Below are 17,930 nucleotides of genomic sequence, written 5' to 3'. Positions count from 1 at the left end.
CAGCTATATTCTGTGACCTTTCGCGCGCCTTCGAGATGATCGATCACTCATTGCTCCTCTCGAAACTGGCACGCTACAGCTTTGAGGGTAACTTTCTCAACACGATCGCCTCTTTTCTCAGCAATCGACAACAAAGCACTAGCGTTCTTGGCGTGAAGTCGAACCTCGAACCCGTAGGGGCTTGTGCGGTACCGCAGGGATCGATGATGGGCAATAACCTTTTTTTGATACTAGTTAACGACATTATGACGGCGTGCCCTGAGCCTGAATATATTATGTTCGCAGATGACACGTGCATAATAGTGAATGCAGATAATTTTAACAACTTAAAAATAAAAACTCATAGAGTAATTAATAACATTGCCAAGTGGTTCTCGTCTAACGGCATGCTTCTTAATATTGAAAAAACAAATATTATGCATTTTCAACTTCGTAAAACTGGTATATGTCCACTAGATATAGTCGTAAACAATGTAAAACTCCCCCAGGTCGAGGAAGCAAAATATCTGGGTTTTACTATAGACTCGGGACTAACCTGGACCCCCCATATAGATGTGGTCTCTGACAGGCTGGCGTCGGCGTGCTTCGCCCTTTCTAGACTCGCGCCATCTCTAACGCCTCAAAACCTCAGAATAGCATACTATGGGTACTTCCACTCAATTTTATCTCAAGGTGTAGAACTATGGGCTACTGCAGCTGAATGCAATAGACTATTTAGATTACAAAAACGTGCCCTTAGGATAATTTCAAAGAAACCCTATGATTATCTAGCACAGTCATTATTTATAGAACACAAAATACTTACGCTGCCATGTGTTTATATACTCTCGGTTTAAACTTTTCCAAGATGGCCGCGAGAACTGTCAAAGTGCAACTTTGACCGTTGATATCTCCCGTTCCCGGAGTCGCAGAAAACCCGGATTTTCGACGGCTTACCTAAGCTTAACCTAATCTATCGGCTGAGACCACTTTCAGGTTTCGAAAATTTTCAGGAATTTTCAGACAGAATTTCGCCTGAAATTTCCTGAAAAGGGTCGAGTATGGTAGATTGGCCTGCTCTTTTCTTCAGGAAAGAAACCGCGAGTCTCCAGGCACCTGGGTTGCCGAGATATTGCCACTTGAAAAAAGGCAAGATGGCCGCCGAACTGTCAAACTCTATGTTTAGGTTAGGTTAGGTTTTTTTTTTTTTTAATAAGATACTATGTTATTATGGGAGAATGGCCCTCGCTATCAATACGGGCGACCATTCCCCTTGCGGCTATAATTCTGATATTTCTATTAATTTTATGTGTGGGCGCCGGGGCTCAACTAATTTGAGACCCGGCATCGCATTACTTTTAATCTTGAATATTATATCCCCGCAAAGGATACGGGCGACATTATTTCAAGTTTATTTTAAATGATATATTTTTATAATTAGAACTATGGTTTTTAAGTTTTATCTATAATTTATTAATCTTTATACATTGTTTAAACTGTTATATTTGTACTATGAATTTATAGTTAAATTTAAGTATTATTGAATTTCTTTAAACTGTTTATAATTTTATTTATGAATTTATTGAACGATTCTATTGATGTTTCCTTAGTTATTATACTATTGATGTCATAAGGATCTATATTAATATTTTGGCATATTATTTCGTGCTCAATACGAGCTCGGTCATAATACGGGCACTGTGTTAATAGATGGTCAATAGTTTGACAGGTAGTATTGTCACAGGGGCATCGGTTGTCATCTGCTATCTTGAAGCGGTGTAGGTATGTTTTATGATAGCCATGCCCCGTGAGTATTTGAGTCAACTGAAAACTGACTGACATAGAGCCACGCAGCTTTCTGATTGTTTCGATGCTAGGTAAGTACTTTTTCATGTGTCTGCCAGTCGTGCTGTCCTCATACCATTTACTGTGCATCTCGAAAATGTATTTCTTATGGTTGATTTTGTGATACGACAGCGGGAAAAGATCGTAATCTGGTGACTTATGTAATGCTGCTGCGGCTTTGGCCGCCATGTCGGCCCTTTCGTTCCCGATCAGGCCAACATGCGCCTTAATCCAGCAGAATTCTATCGCTGTTTTCCCAGACTCCCTGATATTATATAATAACTTATGAATTCTGTTCACAATGCTGTTTGTACTGCTACGATTAGAGATTTCCATCAGTGCAGCTTTGGAGTCCGAGAAAACAGCGACCTTTGGTAATTCTTGTTGAATGCACTCTCTACAAGCACTTTCTACTGCTAAGCACTCGGCCTGGAATACAGTGCAGCTGCTGTGTAACTTGAGTTTCTTCATTAAACTCCTACCGTCAGGGTAGTCAATCACAACAGCCGCACCGACCAACCCGTCGTGCCTACTTCCGTCAGTGAAGACCCTGTGCATTTCATTATCTTCATAGTATAGGTCAAGTTGTTCCTGATTAAAAACTTCTTTGAAGGTAATATCTATTCTATCCGCGGGATGTAGCAATTCGGTAACGGAGACCCTTTTATCGTACTTTATATCGTTTGGCAAGTACTCAGTTATCTGTGTACGCTTCACCTTTTCCGTCGAGGCAACCTCTTGGACTTTTAGGTGAAGGGGTGTCAACCCGGCCAGTGCAATAGATGCTACAGTCGGTAATGTCCTGAAACCATGAACCATCTTTATTGCGAAACCACGCTGGAGGCTAAGTAATGAACCAATGACCTTTTTGTACTTTACAGCGGGGTGCCATATCTCTGCCGCATAGGTAACTATCGGTTCAATTACCTGCCTGTAGATGGTGTTCACATTTCCAGCGTGGATCCCCCAAGTTGGCTTAATATAGATACAGAGCTTCTTGTATATGGACTGCGCCTTTTTGATGATATATTCACTGTGGTCAACAAAAGTTAGGTGTTCATCTATTATCACGCCTAGTAGTTTAAATTTAGTGTCAAATTTTATGTTTATACCATTCATTTGGACCTTTGCAGCCTTGGCCTTGGGGGTTGGTGTAAGCATTTTAGTTTTCTGGGGTCCAAAAGCTAATTTGTTATCAATGCCCCATTTATATACTCCTTCGAGCACTGAATTGGCGTTACGCTCTAACTGCATGAGGTCTTCCCCAGTACATATAAGCAACACATCGTCAGCGTAGGCCTGCATGTAATTTCCCGGTGGCAGACTCTGAACCAGTAGCGAATCAATTATCGTATTCCAAAAGATGGGTCCAAGGACTGACCCTTGGACGCAACCTCTGGTCTGTGCTTTACTTATCGATGCGTCTGCATAATTGAGGGTTACAGTGCGATTAGTCAGATAGCTCTGTATGATGTGATATATGTTTGCAGGACATTTTGTTTGTTTTAGCCGTTTTAACAGGGCTGGCCACCAGGCATGATCAAACGCTCCTTGAATGTCCAGTGATATGACCAGTACCAGCTTCTTTTCTGCCTTAGCCTCCCTGATAATATTTATTGCTTTATGCAGTGCATCAGTGGTTGAGCGTTGCTCCTTAAAACCGTACTGATGATCACTGCATGCAGAAGTCTTTTGCATGTGGTATGTTAGACGTTTCGCTATTAATTTTTCTAGTATTTTACCGAAAACGTTTATCAGTCCAATAGGCCGATAGGAAGATATACAGTTGTAATTGTCTTTATTAGGTTTAGGTATTGTTTTTATGTAGGCGCATTTCCAGGAAGTGGGAAAGTAATTAGTCGTAAGGCATCTATTATATATTTTAGTCATTAATTCGGGATATATGTCTGTGAAATGTTTGCAGATATCTGCGGTTAAGTGGTCTAAGCCTGGAGCTTTTTTAGGTGACATATATTTAATTGCTTCTCTAATTTCAGCGATAGTAAATGGCTTTTCATTATTATCTACGTATTGGTTGTTGTTAACTTGAGTGTATTTTCGGACCAGAGTGTGGCAGGGTGTGTCTTCACTTGGGTCGTCATCGGGGAAGAATTTGGTGGTAAGTTTCTCCGCTGTGTCAATCGCAGAAGTTGTGTAACGGTCTCCTTCAATTCTTAACGTGGCAGGCGGTAGCGGCGGGGGTTTGCATTTAAGGAGCCTGTTAGTGACTGACCAGACGTCGTCTTTCCCTTGCTTATTGCAGAACTCTCTGAAGGCTTTGGTGGATGTATCTCGCATTTTTGGGCGTATTCATCACGGGCCTCATTGAGCTCTGCAATAATCCCAGTCAAGTCCTTATTTCCCCTCTTCAAATCCTGTAATCGGTGGTGCAAATGTATTACCTTTTTCTTTAATATAGTCAGTTCTGGGGTCCACCAAGGTATTCTTGTTAAAGGCGTATTTCTCCTAAAAACATTGTTACATGTATTAGTAATGACATTGGTTATGCTGCTTATATATGTATCTAATTGATTAGGGTTTAAGTTATCAATGTCAGTAGTGTCATAGCCAGATGTAGTTATATTTTCTTTTAAGATGGTTTCGAATTCATTCCAATCGGCCTGACTAGTGTTATATTTAAAAGTGGTTGTAGATGTTTTCTTTTTGACCTTATTACTGTTAAGATTTATTTTAAACTGGATGGCATGGTGATCTGAGGAGGGTGTGATAGTATGGTTAACTTTCCATTCTTCAATTTTATCTGCGAAAGTTGCAGAAACCAGAGTTAGATCGATCACTGATGTTCTTATTCTGCTATGTGTTGTTGCTTCAAAAGTAGGTTCTGCGCCGAAGTTGCATGTAACAAAGTCGTTATTTAGAGCAATGTCATAAATAAGCCTGCCTCTGTCATTGTTCTTTGCTGAGCCCCATGATGTGTGCCACCCATTTAAGTCACCACAGACAATATGCATTTGGTTTTTATAAAGTTGAATGATGTTTTCCAAATTCTTCAATGTATGTAAGGGATCTTCTTTAGGCTCTACATATACAGATGTTAGATATATTTTTTGGTTGTTCCTCAGGCATAACTGTATGGTGACTAAGTTTGTGGTTATATGCTGCGTCATTGCAAGGCATGTACCCAGTTTACGTTTTACTGCAATACATGCCTTGGTTGGATTGGTGCTTGTCATGTCGGATTGTTGAAATAGGTCATAATCAGTTACTGGTTTCATTTTAGTGCCTCTACCAACGTATGGTTCAGTGATAAAAATTATGTCGTATTTGTCCTCTAATGCGCATCGTACTATTTCCTCAGAAGCATGCTGATTACGGGCTAAGTTTGCTTGCACAACAGAAAGGGTGTTATTATCACATGCAAGTCTAGGTGTATTATAACCACGGAGAATATTAGGTCGTCCAGTGTCATTCTGTGAAATATTTAATCTTTGATGTTGCATCTGGCTGCCCTTAGCAATACTGGACCGATAGCCGAGCTATCCGGTCCCACTTCTGCCATTCTGGACAGTCAGTGCTATACGCTGGATGATCGTGTACTACGCCCTGTTTTTTACAGTTGGCGCAGCAGGGTGATGCGTTCGGCCTTTGTGGACAACTGCGTGTGTCATGGTCTAGAGTGCAGTAGCCGCAAACGTTTTTGTTTAGGCAGTTTGGTGCCCTGTGGCCGTACTCCTGGCATCGGAAACATTGTACAATGGGTGACTGATCATACACCGGTATAATCTGGTACCCAATTCGGATCTTACGGTCTTTGAGAGTGGCCCACATTGAGGGGCTAACTTCGATGACCAAATTATTGGTCGCGCTGGTTCTACCCCTATTTCGTCGAACAACTCTGACCTGCCGTTCTACCTGTGGGATATTACCTATCAGACTCTCATTTTGTTTCACTATGGCCTCTGCCACTTTCTCATTTGTTACATCAGGTGTAACACCTATGAGTCGTAGCAGGGGTTTACGCAGTTGTGGAGTAGTCACTGTGAGTCTCTCGGTGTGCGTTTTCACAGCTTCGGCGTACTTTGCGCGGTCCTTTTCTGAGTTGCATATTACGGCAACTTTCTGTTGTTTAGTGACACGAACATTGTTAACTTCTATGCCCATCTCCACAACATCAACCTTATTTTTTATCTCCTTTACTATTTCCTCTCCGTTATGTCTGGGATCAATTGACTCTATCATTACGGTGTATCTCGCCCGGGTGGTAGAGTCAATTGGCCCAGGTGCAGTTTCCGTACGTAGCCCCTGCGCGCGCCTCCTCCTATCTTTCTTTGAGAGGACCGGAGTGAAATCTCCCTCTCCATCCTCTACCATAATCTCGTCATTGAAATTGGATGTGACGGGGCATTGCTTCTGACTTGAAGTACGACTTCTGTCTGTGTGTTCGTGTTTGCGGAGATTATGTAAAATTGTTTTTATCTCTCCAAGTTCTTGTTGAACGGTGTCTTTGATGAGTTGGGCCATTTCTGTTCTTTTCGGCAGCTCACAAAGTATTTGTGAAATGCCGGTCAGGGACTCTGTAACTCCAGTCATGCTTGCCCTGTTCAGCCCTTCACTGATTTCTGCACTTATGGGCGGTATTGTTGTGTGACTATCTGACATCCTAAACTGAGTCCGTGCGGGTGGAGGACTTCTGGCCTCCTCGAGCACCTGCCTGATTTCTCTAATTTTTGAGGGTTGCACATCGTATTTCAGGATGTGTCGACCTTTATCTAGGGCCTTTATTATTTCAAAGGATGCTCTGGTGATAGCGTCCTTGTTGGCTCTATTGACGCTTTTTTCCTCGTTAACCGCCTTTTCAGTAAATTTGGCTAAGTGACCAACTACGGAGAAAAACGAGTCAATGTCGGTGATATCGGATGCATATGCACCGATTTCAACCACCCGGGATTTCTGGCCAGCACCGCGCGAGATCGAGGCAAAACGAGAAGAGCTCTCTCGCGAGGCAATTGATGAGTGGGTGAACCGGCTCGAGCGACCAAGCGCGGGAGTCCGGACAATTGCGGCGATCCGACCGGTCATGTCCCAGTGGCTAGAACGACCGCACGGCGCTCTCACCTTCCGGCTCGTGCAGATTCTCTCGGGGCACGGCTGCTTCGGGAGATATCTGCACAAAATTGCCGGCAGAGAGCCAACAGAGGAGTGCCACGAATGCGGCGCAGCAATCGACACCGCACAACACACACTGGAGGAGTGCCCAGTGTGGGGGCCGGAGCAAGACGACCTGATTGCAAAAGTGGGGCCGGACCTGTCGCTGCCGGCCGTGGTCAAGGCCATGGTAGATAGCGAAGGATCATGGCAAGCGATTAAGACCTTCTGCGAAGACGTTCTCCAGCAGAAGGAAATGGCGGAACGCGCCAGAGAGTCCGACCCAATGGCTGACCAACGGCGCCGCAAGCGTGCTCGACGCAGACGGGTCGCACATGACCGCCGCCTGCCTCCGTAGGTTGACCGCAGGATGACAGGCACGGGGACGCCTGTCATCCGTCAAACACGCGGTCCCTGAGAGGGCGACCGTAGACTTAGATACGGTCCACACAAAGTCGAGGCCATCAAGGGCCTCCGGAGGCGATGGTCTGCCAACACGGACCAGAGCTGGCGGGCTGTAGAAGTTAAGCGCGAGCGTTCCTACAGCCCACCGTCACAGCTCAATGACGGCAGGGGGGGGGGGGGGTTGTTTAGTGGGTAGACTTGGGTCTCATCAGCCCAAGGAGTCCCACATAACCACTCGGGTCCGTCCCCGCACCCGAGTGGTATGCGTAATTGCATTTTTCCCATCCTCAACAAAAAAAAAAAAAAAGGTTAGGTTAGGTTAGGTTACGTTTTTTTTTTTTCTTTGTCCTCCAACATTATCGGAGACAGTATTTATCTATGTTTCTCTTTCATGCCAGTTCTCGCATTTTCTACTGCTCGTACTTTCATGCTTCATACGGTTCTTTCTTTCATTCATCGTCATTTATGCTTTACGTGGGTGGGGCTCCCACCTATCTCTATACTTTATTTATTTATTTATATTATGTTTAATAGGGAATAAACTTTAGACAGGGTATTCTTTATTGATTACTTTATCTTTCGTTATACATATTTCTTATAATAGGGAGTTGGCTTTACATAGCAGGTTTTTTCTTTGTTACGAGTATACCTATTGTATTACTTTATACATTAGAGCTATACTTGTTTAATCCAGATAAACATCATGTTTATTATTATAATATACATAGTTTATCTTATATCTACTTATTTCTATTTATTACTATTTTTACAATTTTCTTACAATATTCTAGAAACGTGTCTCTAATATACTTGTTTTGCATTATTTTACTAATATTTTCTACTTTTATCTCTTCCCCAATTTTATTTTCTGTATCGTGCCTTTGTATGCTAAACTGAGGGCACTCCGCTATTAGGTGCGGAATGCTCTCTGGTCTGCCGGGTTCACATATGCACGATGGGTTCTCCTTGCACTTTAATCTGTGTAAGTACTCGGAGAATCCACCATGCCCTGTCATTAATTGTGTCACTGGACTCGTGAATTCAATTTTTCGGACTGTCCCGTAAGCCGCTACCGCATCCGGGAAGAACAGCTTTGTTATCGATGCTGTCTCACCTGTGGTGTATCTCCAATTCCACTTGTCAAGCGTGGCCATACGGATATTTCGCTTCACGAATGATACCGGACATTGATCGTAGTCACGCTTACGTTTGGAGTCCGCAGCCGCTCCCTTGGCGAGTTCGTCCGCCCTTTCATTACCTTCCAGCCCTGCGTGTGCTTTTATCCAATGCAAAGCGATAATTTTGCCTTGGTGAGATATTGTTCTTATGTTATCTCTCGCTTCCACTGCTAGAGGGTGGAGGCAGCTGTAGTTCTGGATGGTTTGAAGGGCTGCCATGGAGTCGCTGTAGATCCCGAACGTATTTGCTTTACTGTTCTTGACTTCTCTTGTTGCCACACAGATTGCGAGAAGCTCCGCCTGGTAGACAGTGCAGAACTTAGGTAGAGCTAGTTTCCGGGCTTTTATCTCGGCTTCCCCCCGCCATATAGACAGTGAGGCTCCGACTCCACCTCCTATCTTACTACCGTCCGTGTAAATTCGCACTTCATAGTTACTATGATTGTTGACATCATTTTGGTCAACGAGGCTTATTAGTTTCAGCTCCTCGCGTTCTGCGGGGTGTGGCATTTCTGCGGCTGGAGCCATTCTCTCCACTTCCCAGTCGCCCAATCCCGGCTGGGGGACACCTCTTTTGGCTTCGTATAGCGAGGCCGCCTCTCGAACTCTGAGGTCGAGTGGGAGAATCCCGGCCAGGATGAGCGCAGAGTTGAGGGAGACTGTGCGGTACGCTTTGCACAGTTTCTGTGCTATTCCTCGTTGGACCGCTGCTAGCTGCTTCTGGACACTTATTTTTGTTGCGGCCGGGGCCCATACACTTGCGGCGTACAGGACTATTGGCTCCACTGTCGCTACATATATGGTCTTAATAACCTCGGGGTGAAGTCCCCAGCTTGCCTTTGCCGCTCTGGAGAGCTGCTTGTGGATACCCACTGCCTTTTTGCAGACGTTCGAGACGTGTTCGTTGAAAGTGAGCTTGTTGTCGATGACAACACCTAACATTTTTATTTCCTTGACCATCCCTATATTAATCCCGCCCATGCACAGGCGTGGGGTGTCGTACTTTAGTTTTCGTGTAATAAGCATTGCATTGGTCTTGTGCGGTGCGAACTTCAATTTGTTCCTGACGCCCCATTCCCGGGCATGTTCGAGAGCAGAGTTGGCCTTGGCCTCAATTTCCATTGCGGTGCTTCCATCCACCACAAGTGCCACGTCGTCCGCGAACGCCTGGCAGTAGTCGCCCCTGGCTTGGAGACTTTTGAGGAGTGGGTCCAGCAGTAGATTCCAGAGGATGGGACCCGCTATTGACCCTTGTACACAGCCTTTGCTGGTCTCCAGTCCATGCTGTTCACCCGCATACCGCACCGTGACGCTTCTGTCCTTTAGGTAACTGTCCATCATTTGTCTCAGACCAACGGGGCAGTTTTCCTCGGCCAGCCGGACTCTGATGGCAGGCCACCATGCGCTGTCGAAGGCCCCCTCTATATCCAGTGAGATCAGCGTGATGATCCTTTTTTCACCTAGTTTTTTGTTAATTCTCTGCATAAGGGTATAGAGGGAGTCCTCGGTGCTGCGCTGCGGCATGAATCCGTATTGGCAGGCACTGGTCCTCGGTATTAGGTGGGACTTTAGCCTGGCAACCAGCATCTTCTCTAAGATCTTTCCGAAGATTTGGCAGCAATCCTATCGGCCTATACATGACTTGGGGTTTGCATAGTTGTCCTTTCCCGGTTTCCTGAGGACGACCACCGTGGCCTCCTTCCAGATCTTAGGGAAGTATCGGTACTTGAGGCATTTGTTTAGTAGGGTGAGGAACAATTCAGGGTTTACTCGAATGGCGTGGCAGCATATATCGGCCGTGAAACCCTCCGCGCCTGGTGCCTTTTTCGGGTTAAACGACTCGCACGACCATATCAGTTCAGCCATCGTGAAGGGTGGTTCACAAGTTTCATTTTGTTCGCCATCGTTCACTTCGGCCGCTCTCTTACGGGTTTGTCTGTGGTGGGCGTCATCACTACTGGCAGAGTCCTCTGGGTAAAAGGTCTCCGCCAGCAGCTTCACCGACTCTTTAGCGCTAAGGGTTTCGCCATTTTTCTCCAGGGGTACGTCCTCCACTCTTTTTGTGACTCTGCCTATAACCCTATACATACCCTCCCAAAGCCCTTCCTTATCCTGCTTTTTACAAAAGTCTTTCCAACTCTCGACTTGGGCTTTTACTGCTCGACTTTCATATTGTTCCTTTGCTTCAAGGTACTCTTTCACGACCCTCTCTCGTCTTACTGGGGCTGCACAGCGGATTCTGCGCTTTCTAGTAGTGACTATTTGTTTCATCTCTTCAAGTTCGGGCGACCACCATGGTAATTTGAGATTCTCTTTATTTTTCTTTTTTGGGATGGATTTTTTACATATTTCTGTTATTACTTGCGTTAATTTATTTACTATTTCTTAAATTTTTTCCTTCGTTTCTATTTGTTCTATCTCTGGTTTTGTTAGGTGATTTTCTTGCAATAATTGTCCGAGTTTCTCATGAAAATCGGTCCAATTTGCTTTTTTTGTGTTATATTGTAACAGTTGAAATCAGCTCCACTGGTACTTCACCGGGTCGCAACAACGTAGGCATGAAACTGTTAATATTTAACCTCAGGGCGCCTTTACTGGGTTGTAATGTAAATGAAAAGAAGTAGAAATTCTGGAGAAAGTCTTTATTCACACTGGGTCACACAGCTACACTTTTATTGTCCACTGACGTTGAGTTAAAGTTCAAATTAAGTTTTTAACTAACCTGGATTGTTCCTAAAGCACTTGCGAACACTCTTTATTTATTACACATACGGAATCCACTACGCACGCCGATGCCTCCAGGAAGCAGGTCCAGGGTTAAGTGGTGACGTGGATGACCAGCTCGGACACCAGATGCCGGCCGGAGCTCATCCCTCGAAATCGTTGTCAGGTCAACCTAAGGACCCCTACAACAAGGCAAAACCCTGCTGTAGAACCAAAGAAATCTTGCAAAGCCAACGTGCTAGACATTTGAGGTTATATAACAGTACTTACAGTTTTGGGATTTTAAGTGTTCATGAATGCGACGACTTCTCCAGTTTTATTTTATACTAGCTGTGCCCGCGGCTCCGCCCGCGTAGAATTCGGTTTGTGTCAGTAAGCTGCTAAATATATAAAAAATTGTAAATTACATTACGCTGTATTTTTTATTCAAAAAATTATAACATTTATAATTTCCTGCATGATAATTTTTTTAAATAATTCTATCTTATTGTTTCATACTTTTTAGAGCGCGATTTGTAGTAGTCCAACTACGCCCGACGCTTTTAGTATGAGAAAGTCGAAGTCGCCTAGCTTTGGACCGCATTCAGCGCGCCACGTGCGTCGGGCTTAGCCCGATGCTTTGAGTATGAAGGTGCCTTCGGCTCCCGACTTTGGCAAGCGTACAGCGTGTCACGTACGTCGGGTTACGCCCGACGCTTTGAGTATGAGGGAGGCGCCCGGCTTTGGAACGCGTACAGCGTATTACGTACGTCGGTCTACGCCCGACACTTTTAGTATGATGGCGCCGAAGGCGCCCGGCTTTGGAACGCGTACAGCGTGCCACGTGCGTCGGGCGTAGCCCGACGCTTTGAGTATGAGGGTGCCTTCGGCGCCCAACTTTGGCAAGCGTACAGCGTGTCACGTACGTCGGTCTACGCCCGACTCTTTTAGTATGAGGGCGCCGAAGACGCCCAGCTTTGAAACGCGTACGTTACGCCCGACGCACTGAGTATGAGGGCGCCGGAGGCGCCCGGCTTTGGAATGCGTACAGCGTGTCACGTACGTCGGTCTACGCCTGACTTTTAGTATGAGGGCGCCGAAGGCGCCCTGCTTTGGAACGCGTACAGCGTGTCAGCACGTACGTCGGTCTACTCCCGACGCTTTGAGTATGAGGGCGCTGAAGGCGCCCGGCTTTGGAACACGCACGGTGTGTCAAGTACATCGGTCTACGCCCGAGTCTTTGAGTTTGAGGGCACTGAAGGCGCCCGGCTTTGGTAACCATACAGCGTGTCACGTACGTCTCTTTTAGTATGAGAAAGTCAAATTCGCCTGGCTTTGGACCGCGTGCAGCGCGCCACGTTGTCGGGCTACGCCAGATTCTTTTAGTATGAGGGCGCCGAAGGCGCCCGGCTTTGGAACGCGTACAGCGCGACACGTACGTCGGGTTAACTCCGAAGCAGTGCCGGATTAAGATATTTTAATGCCCTAAGCATTTCTAGACCATGGTGCCCCCTCTCCCTAAGGTCATTAAGTTTACATTATTTTTTTTGGTTAATTGAGTGCAGTTCATTGCCGCATCACAGCTGAGAATGGAAATCAGTCACATTATTTTATCTCGATAATTGACAGTGCCGCAGCAGTAATGTTGCAACAGAGTACCTAATGCTGCTGCAGTCGCCACCCGAATGTCACCTTTATCATATCTTAGGTTAGAATGTAATTTAAAATTTTTCGATATAAAAACGCAATTTGATAGACGGTTGTACATTTTTACTTTTAGTATGGAAATCAGTCACATCATTTTATCACGAAAATTGACAGTGCTGCAGCAGTAACGTTGTAACAGAGTAATGCTGCTGTAGTCGGCACCCGAACGTCACCTTTATCATAACTTAGAAAGATATTAAAAACGCGAGCGAAGCGAGCGCGAAAATTTTTCGATATACGCAATTTTACTTTTAGTCCCAACCAGGCGCGAATCCAGGATTTCATACAAAGAAGGGATGGGACAGTTTTCTACCAGCCTAGCTTCGCATAGGGCTCGATATTTAAGGATTTCAGCGAGGTTGTTTTCATGCATAAAAGATGCAAGAAAGCAGAGCTTGTAATTGACCAAGAGAATTGAATTGGCGAAGTGTGAGCAAGGCAGTAGGCCCAGCTGCGTAAGAGGAAAGCTTGGATCCACGCCCAAGTGTAATTAAGGCAGAAGATCAACTTTGCCGTAAGGCAGAAGGCCTCGCATAGAACCTAACGCCGAACCGCAAAAGAGTGAGAGAGAGTGAAACCCAGATAAATAAATATATACCTACATACAAACACGAACGCTGAAAACACAATACACTCTCTCTCACTTTTTTTTGGGTAGTCGTGAAAAAGATGTCACTGCAATGAGGGGTAATTAATTTACTGTCGTTTAATTTTGTTGTATATTTTTAAATCGAAATAATTATTAAATTAAATTTGTTGTCCATGTCCGTACCTCCTTATCTAAACTTAGAGTTAATTTGGCAAAAACCTTCCTCGGTGGCTATTCATGTCACTTGTATTAAATTCAGCGCCATCTGTTAGTTTACCAGGGTACTCAATAGTGGTAGCACATATTTGAAAAAAGTTTGCCCCTCCTTCCTAAGTAGCGCCATAAGATTCAGGGGCAAACTTAAATCAAGTGAGTGTTGTGGCTACCCCCCCCTTTTAGGGGTTGAGTTTTTATAGCCTATAACCTGGCCGGAGATTTTCTCGATAGATTAGTAAAGTTTGCATCAAAATCCGTTCAGCCGTTTTCACGTGATGCGCGTTCAAATAAACAGACAAACAGATAAACAGACAAAAATTCTAAAAACTGTTGGAACGTGTTCTGTTATCGATTCTAAGTATCCCCAGCCAACTTTTTTTCAAATATCTTCCATGTACAGACTTTCTACCCTCTACAGCTTTATTATATGTATAGATTTAACATGATTAACGTAGAGATGACTTTAGTTGCCAGAATTGTGGCCTATAGCTATCTTTTAACTTCATTTTGGAATTTTATAATTCAGCACTCTTCTGGTCACCTCGCCGTTCGTATCGAAAAAGGCAGCATCCTCTGTGATGCGCCCCTATCACGGTTGCGGATTACACCTGAACTAATTACTTATCTAATTCGCTAAATTCGCTTGCGCACGAGTTGGGTTCATAGGTGAGCCTAATCGTTTTGTGAAGCACACAGAGAGGGCGTTCTTATCAATAACTAAATTTGTTTATATTTATTTAATTTATGTATTTATCTTAAAGATTGTAATATTTATGTTACAATATAATCTGGTGGTTCTTTGTATTTTGATACCTGTTGATTTTTTGAGTTGAATTTTAAAAAGAATCCCATTGTGGTCCGAACTCGTGAGTCCCTCGTCGACCTTCCAATCATCTACTAGGTCCAGCGTCTCCGTTGAGCAGGCTGTTATGTCAACGAAGCTGCTGAAGCGCCTGTCACCCCTCACAGTATCGAAAGTCGGTATGTTTCCCATATTGAGCACGTTCAGGTTGAGCTCATTGAGGGTTCCCATCAGGTCTTCACCCCTATGATCCGTCTGTGGGCTACCCCACCATACACTTTTAGCGTTGGCATCACCTCCTATGATCCATTTATTAGAGTCTATTTCTTTTCTTATTTTGGATAAGTGCTCCAAGTAGGGTTCAATGGGCTGGTCTGGCTCAAAATAAATGGACACGAGTGTAATCCTCCAAGCGACGGTGCTGATCCCCACCACCACGATGTTGTTTGTGGTGAGTTTTGGGTATTGTTCAACATTGAGATCGTCATCGAATATGGCTATTGCTGCCTTTACAACACCCTCTTCAGTGCCGTCACTCTGGTAGATTCTCACTCCTCTGTGGCTCCTCATTTCTTTACTGGCCCCCACGTAGGGTTCCTGTAGGAGCGCAAGGGCGATTTTCCGCCTTTCCGCCTCCACAAGTAACTCATCTGTGGCCAGTTTCTTTCTCTGGAGGTTTGCTTGCGCTACCCGGTAGGGCGTTTGTACCTTTTTGGTGCCCTCAGCAGTGGTAAGCCACTGTTGCTCGAACTATATTGTCCCATTTCTGTCGTACAGGGCATACAAGGTCGAATGCGTTATGCTCTGCGTTTTCCAAGTTTGCCTTTACACAGTTGTGGCATCGGGGTGGTATTTTGGCAAGCCATTCTTCGAACTCGGTTTTTAAGTGGGGTCCTCCACAATGGCCACACAGATCGGTTTGTTCTGTGCAAAAGCGTTTGCCGTGACCAAATCCCAGGCAGCGGGTGCACTGCACCAGCGGGGACTGGTCCTCCACTTTGATTCTTTGGAGGTCTATGTGGACATTTCCCCTATTTATTGCTCTCTGATAGATAATGGGAGAGACGCTGATCACTATATGTCCTGTATGAGGGTTTCTGGCCCTTTTTCGGTATTTGATTGACACTCGGTCTTCCTCTTCGCCAAGGTCACGGAAGATATCCCTATTTTGGTTTCTCAGTGCCTTTAGGACGTCCTCATCCGTGTTTATGGAGAGCACGCTCCTAAGGATGAGTAGTGGGTCCTTATTCTTCACGTCCTCGACGATGAGATTGGTTACTTCTTTTGCTAGCCTGTCCTTGATCTTTTCCCTTTCCTCTCTAGTAGCCAGCCCCATTACGACTTTTCTGTCTTTCGCTTTTTTGACTCTTTCCACCGTAATCCACCCATCCTTCGCATCTACCGCTTTCCTAATCTTGTCGAGGACCTCGTCTCCCGTTTCAGTTTCATCCTTGGAGGTAACGACCACTGAGTGCAGGGTACCTCTTCTCAAGGTCGGTCCTGCACCGGGTGCCGAGTTTGGGGACGCCGCCGCTACGCTTGCGTATGTCGCGGTCGTCGCCATCCTCCCAAGGGTCTCCTTTTGGGTCTCCATCGAGGCCCTCAGCTCGTCCATTTTTCTGCCGTTCTCTTCTATGAGCTTGGTTTGCTCTTCCAGCTTTGTAAGAATGTTCTTAGGAAAGCATTGGTCCGGCTCCGGAGTGACTGTGAATGTGGTGTTTGCTGTGTTGGTCAGCTTTGGGGTTGTTGCTGAACTGAGTCGAGGCATCTCTAGGCGTTTTTTCTCGAGTTCCAAGTCCTTCACCATCTTGTAGAGTTTTTCAATAATTTCTTTCACCGAGGCCTTCATTTCCTTTTTAATGTTGCCGGAAAGGTCTAATTGGTTTTTCGCTTTTTCCATTAGTCTCCTGGCCTCGGCGGTTTTTATGCAGGTGATTGGTGAGGTTTTTGCCTCTCCAACTTTTACTTGTGCAACTCGTTGCCCTTGAGGACTTGTCAGTCTTAGGAGGTCTTTGCCAGGGGCCTCCAAGGCTTCCTTGGCCGGCGGGGGGGCCGCTGTGGGGCTCTCTGTGGGGTTAGGTTAGGTTAGGTTTTTTTTTTTTTTTTCCCTCCTCCCTCCTCTGTTTTTTATTATTGATTTAATATTTCAATATTTTTTTTTTTGTTTTCACTAATATCTTCAGCAACAATGGCGCGGATACTCACTTGCAACTTGAACTTTATGAAATAAAAAGAGGCAAGCCAATGCCCCAGCTTCCAGGTAGGGAGCTTCAGACCAGGGTGCACCCGTCTACTCTGCCTCACCCGGCCAGAAGGAGAAGATGGGAGTTCGGGCTGGTAACTGAAACGGAACAGATTGAGGTCTCAGAGGCCCAGAACTACTACACAGATGGAAGCAAAATAGAGGGAAAGGTTGGGGCTGCCATCTCGGTGTGGGACGGCGATAAGGAGGTAAGACGCGCCAGTTTTCGACTGGAAAATTACTGTACGGTCTACCAGGCGGAGATGATGGCGCTCCACAAGGCATCCGACATGGCGCTAAAAAGTAACCGGACAGTAACTATACAAAGTGACTCCAGATCGGCACTGCAGGCAGTATGTGACCCCAATACGCTGAACCCAATTGCGGTGGAGATCAGGAGCAAAATAGAAGCCGCAGAGGAAGGAGCAAGACCAATCCGGCTAAAGTGGATAAAGGCTCATGTCGGTTTAGCGGGCAACGAAAGGGCTGATGAGTTGGCGAAACAGGCGGCCCTCAGAAATAAGACAGCCCCGTTGTATGATAAGTTTCCCATCTCCTATGCGAAGAAAATTATTAGAGCCCGCACCATCGAAAAATGGCAAAATAGATACGAGACGGCGGAACAAGGGTCGGGGACGCGACTATTCTTTGAAAAAGTCAAGACGGCAAATAAGGTCATGGAGAAAATAGGAAGCAGCAACATGATCGCACAGATGCTGACCGGGCACGGAGGATTCAAACAGTACCTTCATAGGTTTAAATTGGCTGACGACCCCTACTGCCCCTGTGACGGGTCATCAGAAGAAACGGTGACCCATATCCTGACAGAATGCCCCAGATTCGGACATGAAAGATGGCAGTGCGAGATGAAGGTTGACCCAGATTGACGCAGCACAACTTCAAGGACCTAATTGCGGACGACAACACGCGCAATTACTTCCTGGAATTTGCACAGAAAGTGCTGAAGGCGGCAGCGAGGGCAAATGGCTCAACGGTTGTATAGATGTGTGCCAATTTCCCCGAGCCAAATCCCATGCGCCAAATTCTAATCTGCTTGCGACAGGGCTCGCGCTCCATGGTGCACCACTGTGCTCTGCGCTCCGACTAGCGCCATTGCGCACCGTTCCGCGCCGGTGCGCCTACTCGCGACAGTGCTCC

At 45.5% G+C, this 17,930-nt stretch overlaps 2 protein-coding genes across 2 annotated transcripts; both read right to left on the bottom strand.

The window, feature by feature from the left end:
* Positions 1–5,295: 5,295 nt before the first annotated feature.
* Positions 5,296–6,444, bottom strand: LOC134679184 (uncharacterized). The gene has a single exon (XM_063538061.1). The coding sequence runs from the start codon at positions 6,442–6,444 to the stop codon at positions 5,296–5,298; it is 1,149 nt and encodes a 382-aa protein (XP_063394131.1).
* Positions 6,445–8,075: 1,631 nt separating this feature from the next.
* Positions 8,076–10,100, bottom strand: LOC134679182 (uncharacterized). Its single transcript, XM_063538059.1, has one exon. It carries the CDS (start codon positions 10,098–10,100, stop codon positions 8,076–8,078), a length of 2,025 nt encoding a protein of 674 aa, XP_063394129.1.
* Between the last annotated feature and the right edge of the window lie 7,830 nt (positions 10,101–17,930).

Source organism: Cydia fagiglandana, chromosome Z, assembly GCF_963556715.1.
Source record: "Cydia fagiglandana chromosome Z, ilCydFagi1.1, whole genome shotgun sequence".
Lineage (NCBI taxonomy): Eukaryota > Metazoa > Arthropoda > Insecta > Lepidoptera > Tortricidae > Cydia > Cydia fagiglandana.
Note: the sequence above shows the minus strand (reverse complement) of the source record. Positions and strands in the feature narration are given on the sequence as shown.